At 43.4% G+C, this 14,115-nt stretch overlaps 1 protein-coding gene across 1 annotated transcript in view; it reads right to left on the bottom strand.

The window, feature by feature from the left end:
• The window catches only part of LOC126232175 (neuralized-like protein 4), a 295,692-nt gene that overhangs the window by 129,209 nt on the left and 152,368 nt on the right, over nucleotides 1-14,115 (bottom strand). Inside the window, exon 17 of the mRNA XM_049942472.1 lies at nucleotides 7,045-7,145. Within this exon, the coding sequence (XP_049798429.1) occupies nucleotides 7,045-7,145 (101 nt within the window). The remainder of the gene's footprint in view (nucleotides 1-7,044; nucleotides 7,146-14,115) is intronic.

The raw sequence follows: 14,115 nt of genomic DNA, 5'->3' as shown, positions 1-14,115 counted from the left end.
GTAACCCCAAAGCCAATAATCGCACAGACTGAGGTCTGGGGACCTGGGAGGCCAAGCATGACGAAAGTGGCGGCTGAGCACACGATCACCACCAAACGACGCGTTCAAAAGATCTTTCACGCATCTAGCAATATGGGGTGGAGCGCCATCTTCCATAAGCATTGTATGTTCCAGCAGGTGTTTATCAGCCAGTCTGGGGATCATGCGATTCTGTAACACGTCGGCGTACCTCTCACCCGTCACGGTAGCAGTTACAAAACCAGAATCATGCATTTCCTCGAAGAAACAAGGCGCGATAGCGGTAGATGTGGTAAATCCAACCCACACCGTGACTTTCTCGTCATGCAGTGGAGTTTCCAAGACAGTTCTAGGATTTTCGGTATCCCACATTCTGCAGTTGTGGTCGTTGACAGACCCTCGGAGCGTGAAATGACCTTCGTCGATCCACAACACGTTACTGAACTAATCGTCATCTTCCACCATCTTTTGAAACGCCCACACCGCAAATGCCCTCCGCTTCACTAAATTGCCAGGTAACAGTTCACGATGCCGACGGATTTTGTACGGATAGCATCGGAGGGTACGCCCAAGTGCCAACCAAACAGTAGTGTACGGAATGCCGGTGAGACGTGCGACTGCACGAGCGCCGATTTCCCCGTGCATAGACGAACCCGCTACAGTTTCCATTTCTTCCTGAACTGTAGAATGTGGACAGTTGGGAATGTGGGTCTCACAGGAAGCGTGCAAGGGGTAAGTCGCTGTAGTCACGATATTCATCTGTGTCCTCAGTGGCTCAGATGGATAGTCTGTCTGCCATGTAAGCAGGAGATCCCGGGTTCGAGTCCCGGTCGGGGCACACATTTTCAGCTGTCCCCATTGAGGTACGTCAACAACACCTGTCAGCAGCTGAGGGTTTCAATTAATTATCATTTATTCTAAAGAAGCTGCACGGTTATCAACGGTATCTGTTCTTTCGAGAACAGTTACTATCTTTGTATGTATGTCTAATTACGCTGGTGACCATTTCCTTTTATGTAATTGCAGTTTACTTTATTACTAACAGAAGACAGAAAGACTGATCCAATTTCTGTTTGTCCTGCTACTGCTTCCCTTAAGTAGAAATTTTTAGAGAAACAGAAACAGTCCGATACATACCTTAACAATTATACGCACGATCACAGACAAATTAAAATCGTGTAGCGGAACTTTGAATTTTGCCGCACTACACTCGTTCCCTCAGATATAAATTATACCATCGCACCTGTACGAGCGCTCTACGGCGGAGAAAATATATAAGAAAGTGAAGGTACTAAAATTGTAACTCTTTTTGGTTTCTACCCGCTCTTGTCTCTGGAGAGCGGAAGCTTAACTCACTTATTCGCTAGTCTTAGTATGATTCAGACGTAAAAACTTATTAGCTAGTCTTGGTCGGATGAAGACGAAAAAACTCAGTGATGTGCAGACGTATTGTGGAAGTTTGTACGAAATTCGGAGGATGGAAGCAGCAACGTAAAATACAGTGCATTCAATATCAAGATGGTTTTGATTTGTATACGTTAGTAATTCCTGGACAATGAAATGTATTGTAAAATTTCGGAGCAGCTACGACTTTTTCCTGGAGAAATGAAGGAGGAGATCGTTGGAGAACAAGACCTGAACGCCGCATGAGAGAAGACATATTAACACGGTAAAGGATGAACTCTTATCTACGTCATTTCCCCCTGTTAATCACATTTTGTTATTCTCTGTTCTCTTTCAAATAATTTTTGTAGTGGAAATTGGTTTGACTTTTGCTCAGAAAAGCCAGAAGGTCCACCCCAACAATAGCTTTTGCGAATCACGAAGTCCGATAACTTTTCTGCAATACGAAGTCCGATTTGCATTTCATTCTTTCCCTTTTTCACGGTCATTAACGATTTTAAAACCCCTTTTTTATTCACCAATTCTTCCCACATTTTCAACCTTTTCTTTTCTTTTCTTCTCTTTCTCTTTTTTATTAACCACTACAATGGTTTCACAGGATTAACACTACTGGTGTGTTGCTAATTTAGTAGTAGCTGATAGTGTTACAACCTCAGACACACGACCACTACCTGCAGCCACTCTGCAACGTAGACGTGTCGAATGAGAGCGACGATCTGGAGCACGGCAAGGGAGGGGGAGGGGCAGCAGGGCGCGGGCGAGGCGAGGCGAGGCGAGGCGAGGCGAACCCGGACTGCCCGGCACGGCAGCCAGGGGGGAGGACCGTCGGCAGCAGCGGGCTTCGGGGAGGGAGCAGCCTGCCGAGTAGCAGTCTGACGTTTCCGTAATACTGTCGATATTCCGACCTGGAGTTTCCGACGCTTAAAAGAAATACGAGCTTCGTAACTCTGTCATTTCCCACCGATGGCCCCGTGCCCGTAAAACAGATTTCTGCCCACTGTCAGTTGCTCGCGAAAATCGGTGAACGAGCCTGTCCTATACGAGGTGTTCTCAGACGAGTAGTCAGTGTTTGGGAATACGATGGGAATGCCAATTTGAACTGAGAAACTTTGTAAGGAAATTTGCCCTATCCCAAATGACTAAAATAGCATACATTTACAGCAGACACGGCGTACGTTTACTGCTTCTGTGACAGTAGTGCTCCTGCCGTTGCCATCTCAGAATACTGTCGGAGTCTTCCGACATGTCGAGTCCTGACTAGATTGTTTCAAGAGTTTTCAGCATTCTTTCCTTCTTTTTTTCTTTTACGAAGCAGGTATTCTTTAGAGTTCCCATTTTTCTTCTGAACATGTAGTTTGACAACCTGCAGCAACACACTGGCAAAACGTGCAGCGTAGTCCCACTTCCGGCACACGGCGACTTTACACGTATCTATGTGCCACGATCTACCCTACCGTCCTTCGTCGTCGGCGTTGTCATTGTTGCCGTGAGGCACCGTTACACCAAGAGGAAAGGCGCGCCGATCTTAGAGCACGACATATGATAACCTTAAGTCATTGACAACACACAACGGTCACGGTAGCACCCCATTCCAGAATAGCTGCAGTAGTTAGGATCTACCAACTACCCGCTCTTGACCAGGTCTCCAAAACTTAACTTGTAACGAGATTGTCATAAAGATCATCCATAAAGGCTTCGTACAACGATGAGAAATGTTACAGTTTATGGAATAATAACAGATACGACCAAACTGTCTTGTTTCTTCTGTTTTATTTAACGTAACTTTGTTCACAGTTTTATTTTGCATTCACCACTCGTTCACACTCTGATGCCTGAACCCAAACTCCCGAGTTCCATCGAAACCCTTTGAGGAACAGTTTTGGTTGCTCATAAACTGGAGCCCGCTCTCCGCGCAAGGGGGGGGCGTCTCAATACCGCATCCCTTGTGAGATGCGTATAGATTTATCCCGGAATTGACCGCCCTGTAGGTGTACTCAATTTAATGACCACACTTCGCTATCCGCGATTTCGTGTAACTAAATGCCCTTTTGTTACTCTGATTCTATACCGTAGTTATTCAAAACTCGCCCCTATATTTTTTCACTACGCACAATCAGCACTTCTTTACTTGTTTATTTCTAAGTGTAAACGGAAAAAATGACACCGTATCATCGGCTTCGTCGATATAAAGCAAAACACCTCAATATGCCCAATTTTACCTCTTCTTATAGGATCGACTACCTTACTCATTAATTTACTACAATTATTTCCAATAACACTAAACAGGTATCGCCGTTACATTTTAATTGTATTCAAAAGCATGTTGTTATTATTATGACCAACCAAATCGTAACAAATCGCGCGGCGTGCGTTTTTAACGATAGCTTTACCCTCGCCCAGCCTTTATTCGTGCAATATTATATATAAATATACAGATAGGACCGAAAGATCGATCTCTCTACCGTAACCAATAGAGGCAAATACTCTATTCAAGTTCCGTTACATCTATCTTGACTCGTATTGTTACAACGACAATGTCAATGTTGAGCACTATGTGCAAAAACTAGAACACGTGTCCACAATCTCCACTCCGGTCACTAAGTCCCACGACTCAAATTTTGTTACCTGTCAAATGACAACTCTCACTCACTTCCATTAATACTGTTGACTGACGAAGGCACATTTACACGGAACGGAGTTGATGACGTACGCAATAACTTTCGAGGGTTGAGGGATATCCACACGCTGCAGTAGAAATCAATTTCTTGATCAACGTTTGCAGCATCACAATTAGAAACATGTCGACATACACATTTTACGAGAGTGAGTGGTAGGACAGAATTACTCGCATTTTTTGGAAAACTCGTTTGTCGTACATTTTGATGACGTTCCTTTGGCCACGTGCACTTCAACGTACTTCCGGCACGACAGAGCCGCTCCACATTTTATCAGACGAGTGAATCGACATCTCCGTTACACTTACTCTAATCGTTGGACATTTTGTCATATCATAGTACAATTAACTGGTCACCTAGATCATCACATTTTTCACCATTAGATTTTTGTACATAGTACCAGGCGAAGTCTGAGGCATACAGAAGAACTGCCGAGTTACATTGTGGACACTGCTGCCCCGATTAGGGAAAATGGAGAGGCACCCGGACAAGTGACCCGAAACGTTCGACCGAGAGTGCGGAAATGGTGAAGTTGACAGTGGAACATCTGAACATTAATTGTGAACTGTACAACCCCTGAAATGTAATGTGCATCGAAAAAGCACGTCGTAATGTTTACTAATTGTTGCGTAAAACTGACAATGTACTGAAGAAAATAAGTTACGATGCATATTAAATGTGATCCAACTCAGAAACCGTTCGGAATGGACAATATCTCCATATGAAGACCTTTCCTTCAAATGCTTCCAGTCATATCCCTGAACACTAACCATTCCTCCTTTGACATCCTGTATAATCATACCTTCATTAATACGAGGGGCATTCAATAAGCGATCAAACACATTTTTCTGAAAGCGTGTCAGATTTATTCAGAATTCCAATACACCACATTATTCCCAAATCTTACAGCTACAAATGCCATTTTTCAACATAATCTCCATCTGATGTGATAGCCACATTACTAGGGGTGTCCCGTGTGCCCGCACGGTACGACTTTACCGGTCGACGTCAGAGCCGACGTATCGCTGCACCGATAACCTCCCCACCGCCCACATACTACGTCTCAAAGAGTGCAGCCTCCGTCGGGCCGGACAGGTGGAAATCTGAAGGTGGGGCAGTGACGAACCCGGCAGGCACGCAAGTTCGAGTACCCCGACTGGTGGAAGTGTCGGCAATGTCGACAGACACACAGTTGTGCACGAGTTGTGCACTCAAACGAGTGTGTCTGCACGTTCCGACATTGCAGGAGTCACAGCCGGGCGGACAGGTTTCCTCGAGCTCGTCGTGGAGGTGGCAGACGTCTCGCCCGCCACTCGCCGGGGTTTTGTTCGGTGCCAGGTCTCCGTACGTATTCCGGAAATGCCTACGAATATGTGCAACACACTCTGTTTTCTGTCAAAAGAAACCCGATCGCAGGTCGCCACTCGGAACGCGCCTCCGTTACAGGCAGCATTTCGGCGCCACCCATCGGAACTTCTCAAAACCTATCGGTGATTGAGTGGGAACATTCCACAATATCCTACAGCCAGTTTAACATTCTTTCAACTGAAATTGGTTGAAAAAAAAAAAAAAAAAGGTCACATTACTTATTGTACGCTCCTCAAAACTATCGGCACTGGACTGAGCCAAGAGCCGTTCGCAATGTAACAGTACTTTGACTACCGCGCCTCCACCAGAGCAAAGATGTGAATTACGATCGCGCATGCAGAAGAGCGCTGCGCCAGCGACAGATTTTTGTAAGTAATTTTGATCCTTTTTTTTTTTTTCACTTCTGCGTAGGTGCTTGTTTTAACAACTTGTTCATTACTCTCTTGTTATCTTGTCTTCATACGTTTAAGACGTTGATGTTAAAGAATGATTTTAATTGGAAATTAAAACTATATTACGAAACAAACACACGGCGTTTTCAAGTTATTTCAGTAGTGATTCGCAATGGTTATCGCCAAATTTATAAATTAATCCAGACAGTGAGAACTTCAAGACATTTTCATCAGACGGAGAACAAGAGGACCGGCAAACAATGAAAAAAAGGACATCCTACAGGGTGTTTCAAAAATGACCGGTATATTTGAAACGGCAATAAAAACTAAACGAGCTGCGTTAGAAATACACCGTTTGTTGCAATATGCTTGGGACAACAGTACATTTTCAGGCGGACAAATTTTCGAAATTACAGTAGTTACAATTTTCAACAACAGATGGTGCTGCAAGTGATGTGAAAGATACAGAAGACAACGCAGTCTGTGGGTGCGCCATTCTGTACGTCGTCTTTCTGCTGTAAGCGTGTGCTGTTCACAACGTGCAAGTGTGCTGTAGACAACATGGTTTATTCCTTAGAACAGAGGATTTTTCTGGTGTTGGAATTCCACCGCCTAGAACACAGTGTTGTTGCAACAAGACGAAGTTTTCAATGGAGGTTTAATGTAACCAAAGGACCGAAAAGCGATACAATAAAGGATCTGTTTGAAAAATGTCAACGGACTGGGAACATGACGGATGAACGTGCTGGAAAGGTAGGGCGACTGCGTACGGCAACCACAGAGGGCAACGCGCAGCTAGTGCAGCAGGTGATCCGACAGCGGCCTCGGGTTTCCGTTCGCCGTGTTGCAGCTGCGGTCCAAACGACGCCAACGTCCACGTATCGTCTCGTGCGCCAGAGTTTACACCTCTATCCGTACAAAATTCAAACGCGGCAACCCGTCAACGCCGCTACCATTGCTGCACGAGAGATTTTCTATTTTGTATTTTCACGGCAGAAGCCTAAGAAAAGGAAACACTACATCAAGTCGAGACATATTCCTTCTGACTGACCACCTCGATCCACAACTTTCGAGATGTCGCAGCAGAAAACAGAGTCTAATTCGGCACGACTGACGTTCTCGAACACCGTGCCATCCGACAGGGAGGAGGTCACCCCGTTCGAGTCCGCACGCGCCGCACGCCTCACCTGTGGCAGGAGTCGGCGGGCACCGCCGTCTGGCTGCTCGGGCCCAGCGTCTCGCTCGCGTTGCCGCCGCCCACGGTCGTCGGAGTCGTCTCCGTCGTCAGCTGTTCGCAAATACAAATACTGTGAGTAAACTGCCGTACGGATGTGAACGAATAAAATCTATCGACACGTACTACAAACGGTGAGCAAGTGAACTTCGTACAGCCGTAAGACAGCAGCAAACTGTGATAAACGGAGTGGCTCTGTATATCCTGCAACATTCCCAGCACGTATATGCCGAGATGTGGTGGACACTGTAGCACAATTTAGCTCCTGCCATTAATTTTGGATACGGTGAAGGAAAAGGTTTTCCCAAAGGATGTAGAAACTCGTCAGGCAGGCTCACGTTATGTTCGTCAGATGAGGGCCAGATATATGGCACCGACAGGAAAATTTTCTGAAAAATATTACAGAGTTATGAGGGGACAGGATTTCTAGCCAGTTCTGCACCAGTTACATCAGATTTCAGGAATTTATTTAACTTTACAACGGTAACGCACAGTTACCAAATATCAACAGATTGTCCGTAATTGTTTCAGAAGTATGACATTCACTACAGAGTTACGAGAAGTGATATTCCAGAAAAATCGGAGAAGACACTGTTTACATTTCACTAACCGTGTGCTACTGAAATGTTTTATACACTGTAATTATTTCATTCCTTAGTAGGCAGCAAATCCAAACGAATCCACAGGTTTTTGAGACAGGTTATGCTCAGCGATAACAAAAATTTTCTCGTTCGACATGTGAGAATTTAAAGAAGAGGAATAAAATTGCTTTTGAAGCCAGCGACGTCACGAGGTTTGAGGCATTCGCCCACAAGCTGTTGTGATTTTTCTGTCCAGGTGACATCGTAATATGTGCGGTGCACCCATTTATCTGTATTTAACAATATGCACCACCCTGGCACTATTATAGCAATGGCTGTCTCTCTAAACTTTTTTTTTTAATTGTGCGAGGATTAAATTATTATACACCAATGAAATAGTTTGTGGTATCATCTGTGTTCAGTTGTTTTATTTGTCTCTTTAGAATCCATAAAACCAGCATATATAAGAACAGATTTACTCAATGTTAATTCTTTGTCATCAGCTGTTTTAGGTACACATGTACTGCCTGTCGGTGACAGGAAAGTTTTTGCCAGGCCGGGACTCGACCCCGTATTTCCCGCCTATTGCGTGTGGTCACAATAACCACTTGGGATGCCCGTGCACACCCCACAAACTGGTCTAAATATACACATACCGCACTGTCTGCATCCCCTCACGCTTGCAACATTACTCAGATTCCCACAGTAGAAAGAATCAGACTGTGTGTTCAACGTGATTGTCATTTTGCCTGTCTAGGCTTTAATACATATTTTACAATGTCATTTCTTTATACATGCATCATGCATGCATGCCTGTAGGCACAGACACTGTTAAATAAGTGCAAAATAAGATCATAAGTATTGTTTTAGTTATGTTGAGTGTATATTGCTTTTGCAGTATCTGAAAATTACAGAAATGTTTCTGAAGCACCCTTGATATTTACTAAACTAATTTTGAACTTTTTCCTCTTCAGATGATTTTTTCGTTTACAATTGTTTTTATTCCTCGAAAATGCTCTTTATTTAGAGTCAGACAGTGACTGGAATGTAGCAGTCAGAGGCCTGAATCGGAATTCTAATTTTTAAAATTTTCTGGGGGAGGGCCCCCAAGAACCCCCCCATACTTGCCACAATTTCTGACAGCCCGTTCTGTTAGCTGCTACGGTAATGGTTCCCTGAAATACGCTGTGCTGTGCGTGCAAAAACTTAACTGAGCAGTATTTCATTATTTGAAGCATTAAAAAGCAAGAAACTATCCTGTGTTCCAGGACTAATAGTTTCTTTGTTGGGGAAGAGAATCAGACAGGCTGGCGAATGTTAAGAAATAGAGGCAGGAGTACTAAAGCTGTGTACACCTGCGGTTACTTTTTGACGATCACCTGTAAAGACTGACGCACCTGCCGTACCTGCGAAACAATTTTCCGACACCCTCCCCACAAAATGTTAATGCCGAAGAACAGAAACTAGTCTCGACACCGCCTCGAAGCTTTTCGTTACTTTGGAGGTGCCGTCCCCTCCCAGCCACTTCTCCAGTTCGGGAAACGATTCCGTAAGTCAGTCACGGCACCGTCACTCTTAAGGTTTTTTCACTGCGACCAGCTCGTCCTCCAAAAAACGAATTCCTGCTGCAATACACCCGACGGCTAGCAGAAAATGAAAGATACTTTGCAATTCCCTCTCTGCGGAAGAATCGATCGGAGAGGCCCGATTTATCCGACTGCAGCTCGCAAGAGACCGAAGCCCCCAACGTGGCAGTCACGGCAGAGAGTAGTGCGGGGGATTCGCAGTCGCCTACCGCACGCACCGCCTGCCGCTCGTCCGCTGCCCGTACCGTGCAATTGAGGTCAGGGACAGGCAGCGGGAAACCTCACACGTCAGGGGGAAGTGGCATCGATAGTGAAATTGAGGCTCGGGAGAAAAAACGAGAAGAGCCGTAATACCAATTCTCAAGTGCCCTCTCCGGTGCCTCTCCTCCCATCTCTGCTACGCTTGCCCTCATTACAAGTGGGTGCGTCCCGTAGTGGGATCTGCATTAGCTGGCCTTCCCGTCTGCAGATGCCGATTCGAGAAGTGGCCACGACCTGGAGGAGGGGCTGTCGCGGTGGCCCTGCGCCGGGAAATTTTTAGACGTCAGAAGCCCGATTTAGGCCTCTACGCAATATTTCAGTTGATTTTTAGCCAAAAATAAAGAAGATTTTGTAGGACTAAAAACAACTGTAAATAAAAACTTCAGGTTAACTGCAAAAGGCTAAATATTAGTTTAACTTTTTCATTTTCCTTCTTACTGCAATCGTGCTAAGCAAATCTGGGCTACTAGTACTCGGAACATTTACAAACGCTTCCACCCGATTAGTTTTTCTGTTTCACTCGCCGTTTAACTGAACGACACCATCTGTGCCACACACGTCTTTATCGTAACTTAACAATCGACAAAGGAACAGACGAAACATCTATTTACTTGCATTTTTCGGAAAACTACTAAAAAAACACGATATACGCAGTGTTTTTGAATCCTACGAAGACTAATAAAATCACCAAACGAAGATAATGTCACAAAATCACCGAAAATTTCATCCGCCTTTAACACTTTACTCACGGAAGGGGGACGGGGGAAATTAATAACAATAATGGAGAAGACGGGCATTACTATCATCGAATCGGTGCGTGTATTATTAAGACGAATAGATAGGCCAAATGAACATCTTGTGACATCACTTCATTAGGAAAACTGCAACACCTTACAGACAGGTGCCTCGAGATTGTGACATTGCACGGATTCGAAGCAGCTTTGTTACCACCTTTTAACCTGTGGTGGTGGAATCGTCCACAAACAGGTTTAGTGCGTACTCGTGAAGAAAATCGTTACAATCTATAATGATTACTGAAATGTAAACAATATGTTTTCTAATGTTTTAAAACATCAAATTGAAAAATGTCTTTCTTTAGTACGACAGTGATTTGAAAAGTTCTCAGAATTACCACGCGAGGTCGGCGCTGACGCGGAAAGTTGTTCGCGTGGTATTCGTCGGACTGTTGCCTGTAAACACGTGCCACGTCAGAGCTCTCGGAAGAGAGCCGTGGCGGTGACGTGGCTCTGTTACAGTTCCCGTGCAGTGATTTGCAAAGATGCGAAAAAAAATTGAGATTCGAGCAGCGATTAAGTACTTCGAACAGCAAGGTATGAAAGCAAAAGCACACTCGTGCAATTTCCAGAATACACTGGGGGATTCTGCCCCTTCATATTCAACTGTTGCCAAGTGGACAAATGAATTTAAATTTGGTCACGAGAGCTTAGACGACAGTCCTCACAGCGGTCAACCGAGATTTGTCACTACTCCAGAAATCATTGCAAAAGTGCACAAAATGGTCACAGAGGATCACCGATTGAAAGTGCGTGAATTTGCTCGCACTTGCCAGATCGCCACGGCAAATTTATACGAACTAAGGTACGAATTGCTGCCACACCTGCCTTATTCACCCGATATGGCTCCATCAGATTTGCATCTTTTCCCAAAACTGAAAATTTTTCTGGTGAACAAACATTCACTTCAAATGAAGAATTGATAGCCGGAGTTGACAACTATTTTGCAGGCCTGGAGGAAACTCATTTTCGAGATGGGATCAAGGCATTGGAACATTGTTGGACCGAGTGCATTAATCTACAAGGAGACTACATGGAAAAATAAAAAATGTTTCAGTGATGTATGTACTTTTTTTCTAATATGTTCCAAGAACCTTTCAAACTGTTGATAAATCCATAACAACTACAGACAATATGTAACTGTTAGCAGCTAAGCCTTTTTAAAGTTGTCAACACCCCTGCCCCACTAACTGAACTATTAACTCTGAAAGCCGGGCAGTGTATCACTTTCGTGTGTGTGTGTATTGATACCACTACACATGTCATGTCATGAGGGTAAATTCTGATAGGGTGATTACACAAAATGAGGACTAACTGCACAAAACAATCCACGACAGATTACGGAGCAACAAAGACCCAGTTGATGTACGGCCAAAAAATTCACCCCGAGGGAGGTACGCACAATAGAAGCTAGAGGAAAAATATTTCCGACTGTGACCTCAGGCGCACAGACTACCAGTGTGGGACTGGAAGGGGGAGTTTCAGACGAAGCAGTCTGGTAGCCCCCATCGTTTTGTTTTCCTACCCCAATAGTTAGCAAATTTTTCCCAAATTCATTATATTTCCAAAACACACATTTGTGTAGTATGTATAGTAGCCACATGAAAACTTCAGTTTCATAGGCAGGCTTAGCTCTAAATCTAACTTTATCAATCAAATCATTCATTTGATTGTTCCGAATCCACGGTGTTATCAGTTTGGCGAGAGAGCACGCTGATTACAAAGCGTCATTAACTGAAAATATTCATATAGCTGTGAGTACTGATTTTGTATTGTATTTCTATACAATGACCTATACCATTCTCCAGCACAATCTTCCAGCTTTCAAGTATTACACTGTATTTTTTCTGAAATTAATTATCTTCTGTGTCGACTGAATTTCAAGTTCATAGGGGCTACCACTTTTCATTCTAAAATGCAACTATACACTTTTGTTAGCTTAATGTTTCTGTACAGTTTGACATACAGCAATTATTAATTAATTTAGTAATTAGTAACTTCACAAAATTTACCATAATTTGCAATACGGTGCTCGTACGTGTAAACGAGCAGATTCACAACGCAGAAGAAAAATAATATCCGCATACTTTTGTAAATTTATAACCAGACACATTTTCTGTGATCCAAAATTCTGTTGGTTCTTGTATTTCATCAAAAACAGTAAATTACAATCTAACCAAATTGTAAAGCATCATGTCATTTTCAAGACAACAGTCTGTTTTTACACCACTTTTTATAAGAACCGCCCCTACCACAAAAAAGTCAATCTACGGTGAGTTTTCAACTGAACGAGACCTGTGTGTCTGAGTTAAGTTACTGCACATGGAGTGCAACTTTGAAACTGTTGCCGGTGTACTGTGAACCGATTAGAGTGAAAAGTTTTTCCTCGCGAATACGACTACACAGGGGAAGTTAACAGACTTTGAATGTGGAATGGTAGGGTGAGCAGTTCAGAAACTGGTAGGAAATTCAATATTCTGAGATCCGCAGTGTCACGAGCGTGGTGAGAATACCCAATTTCAGGCACTGCATCTGACCACACACACTGCAACAGCGAACGGCCTTCACTTAGCGAGCATTTGTGTATAGCTGTCAGCTTTAACATATAAGCAAAAATAAGTGGAACAACCACAGAAATCAATGTGGGACAGACGTATCTGTTAGGACAACTGTAACATTGAGAGTCAAGACAGATGTAACGGAACTTGAATAGCGTATTTGCCTCTATTGGTTACGGTAGAGAGATCGATCTTTCGGTCCTGTCTGTATATTTATATATAATATTGCACAAATAAAGGCTGGGCGAGTGTAAAGCTATCATTAAAAACACACGCCGTGCAGTTTGTTACGATTTGGCCGGTCATAATAACAACAACATGCTTTTGAATACAATTAAAATATAACGGCGATACCTGTTTAGTGTTATTGGAAATAATATGTAGTAAATTAATGAGTAAGGTAGCCGATCCTATAAGAAGAGGTAAGATTGGGCACATTGAGGTGTTTTGCTTTATATCGACGAAGCTGATGATACGGCGTCATTTTTTTTTCATTTACTCTTAGAAATAAACAAGTAAAGAAGTGCTAATTGTGCGTAGTGAAAAAATATAAGGGCGAGTTTTAAATAATTACTGTATACAATCAGAGTAAAAAAAAAAGAGAACATTTAGTTACACAAAATCGCAGATTGTGAAGTGTGGTCATTAAATAGATTACACCTACAGGACGGTCAATTCTGGCATAAATATATACGCTTATCACGAGGGACACAGTATTGAGACCTTTTTTTTTTTTTTTTTATCGCGGAGAGCGGGCTCCGATTTATGAAAAGGAGAAAAAACTGCATCATTATCATTGACTGTTGGTGTCAAAAACCAAAACTGTTTATCAAAGGGTTTCGCTGAATGAGTGGGGAATGCGAAATAAAACTGTGAACAAAATTACGTTAAATAAAACGGAAGAAACAAGACAGTTTGGTCGTATCTGTTATTCCATAAACTGTAACATTTCTTATCGTTGTACGAAGCCTTTATAGACGATCGTTATGACAGTTTGCTTCGAAGGGATCTCGTTACGAGTTAAGTTTTGGGGACCTGGTCAAGACGGGGGTAGTTGGTAGATCCTAACTACTGCAGCTATTCTGGAATCGGTTGCTACCGTGACTGTTGTGTGTTGTCAGTGACTTAAGGTTACGATATCTCGTGCTCTAAGATCGGCGCGCCTTTCCTCTCGGTGTAACGGTGCCTCACGGAAACAACGACAACGCCGACGACGAAGGAAGATGCGGTAGACTGTGACCACA

The sequence above is a fragment of the Schistocerca nitens genome, unplaced genomic scaffold, assembly GCF_023898315.1.
Source record: "Schistocerca nitens isolate TAMUIC-IGC-003100 unplaced genomic scaffold, iqSchNite1.1 HiC_scaffold_465, whole genome shotgun sequence".
NCBI classification, from domain to species: domain Eukaryota; kingdom Metazoa; phylum Arthropoda; class Insecta; order Orthoptera; family Acrididae; genus Schistocerca; species Schistocerca nitens.
Note: the sequence above shows the minus strand (reverse complement) of the source record. Positions and strands in the feature narration are given on the sequence as shown.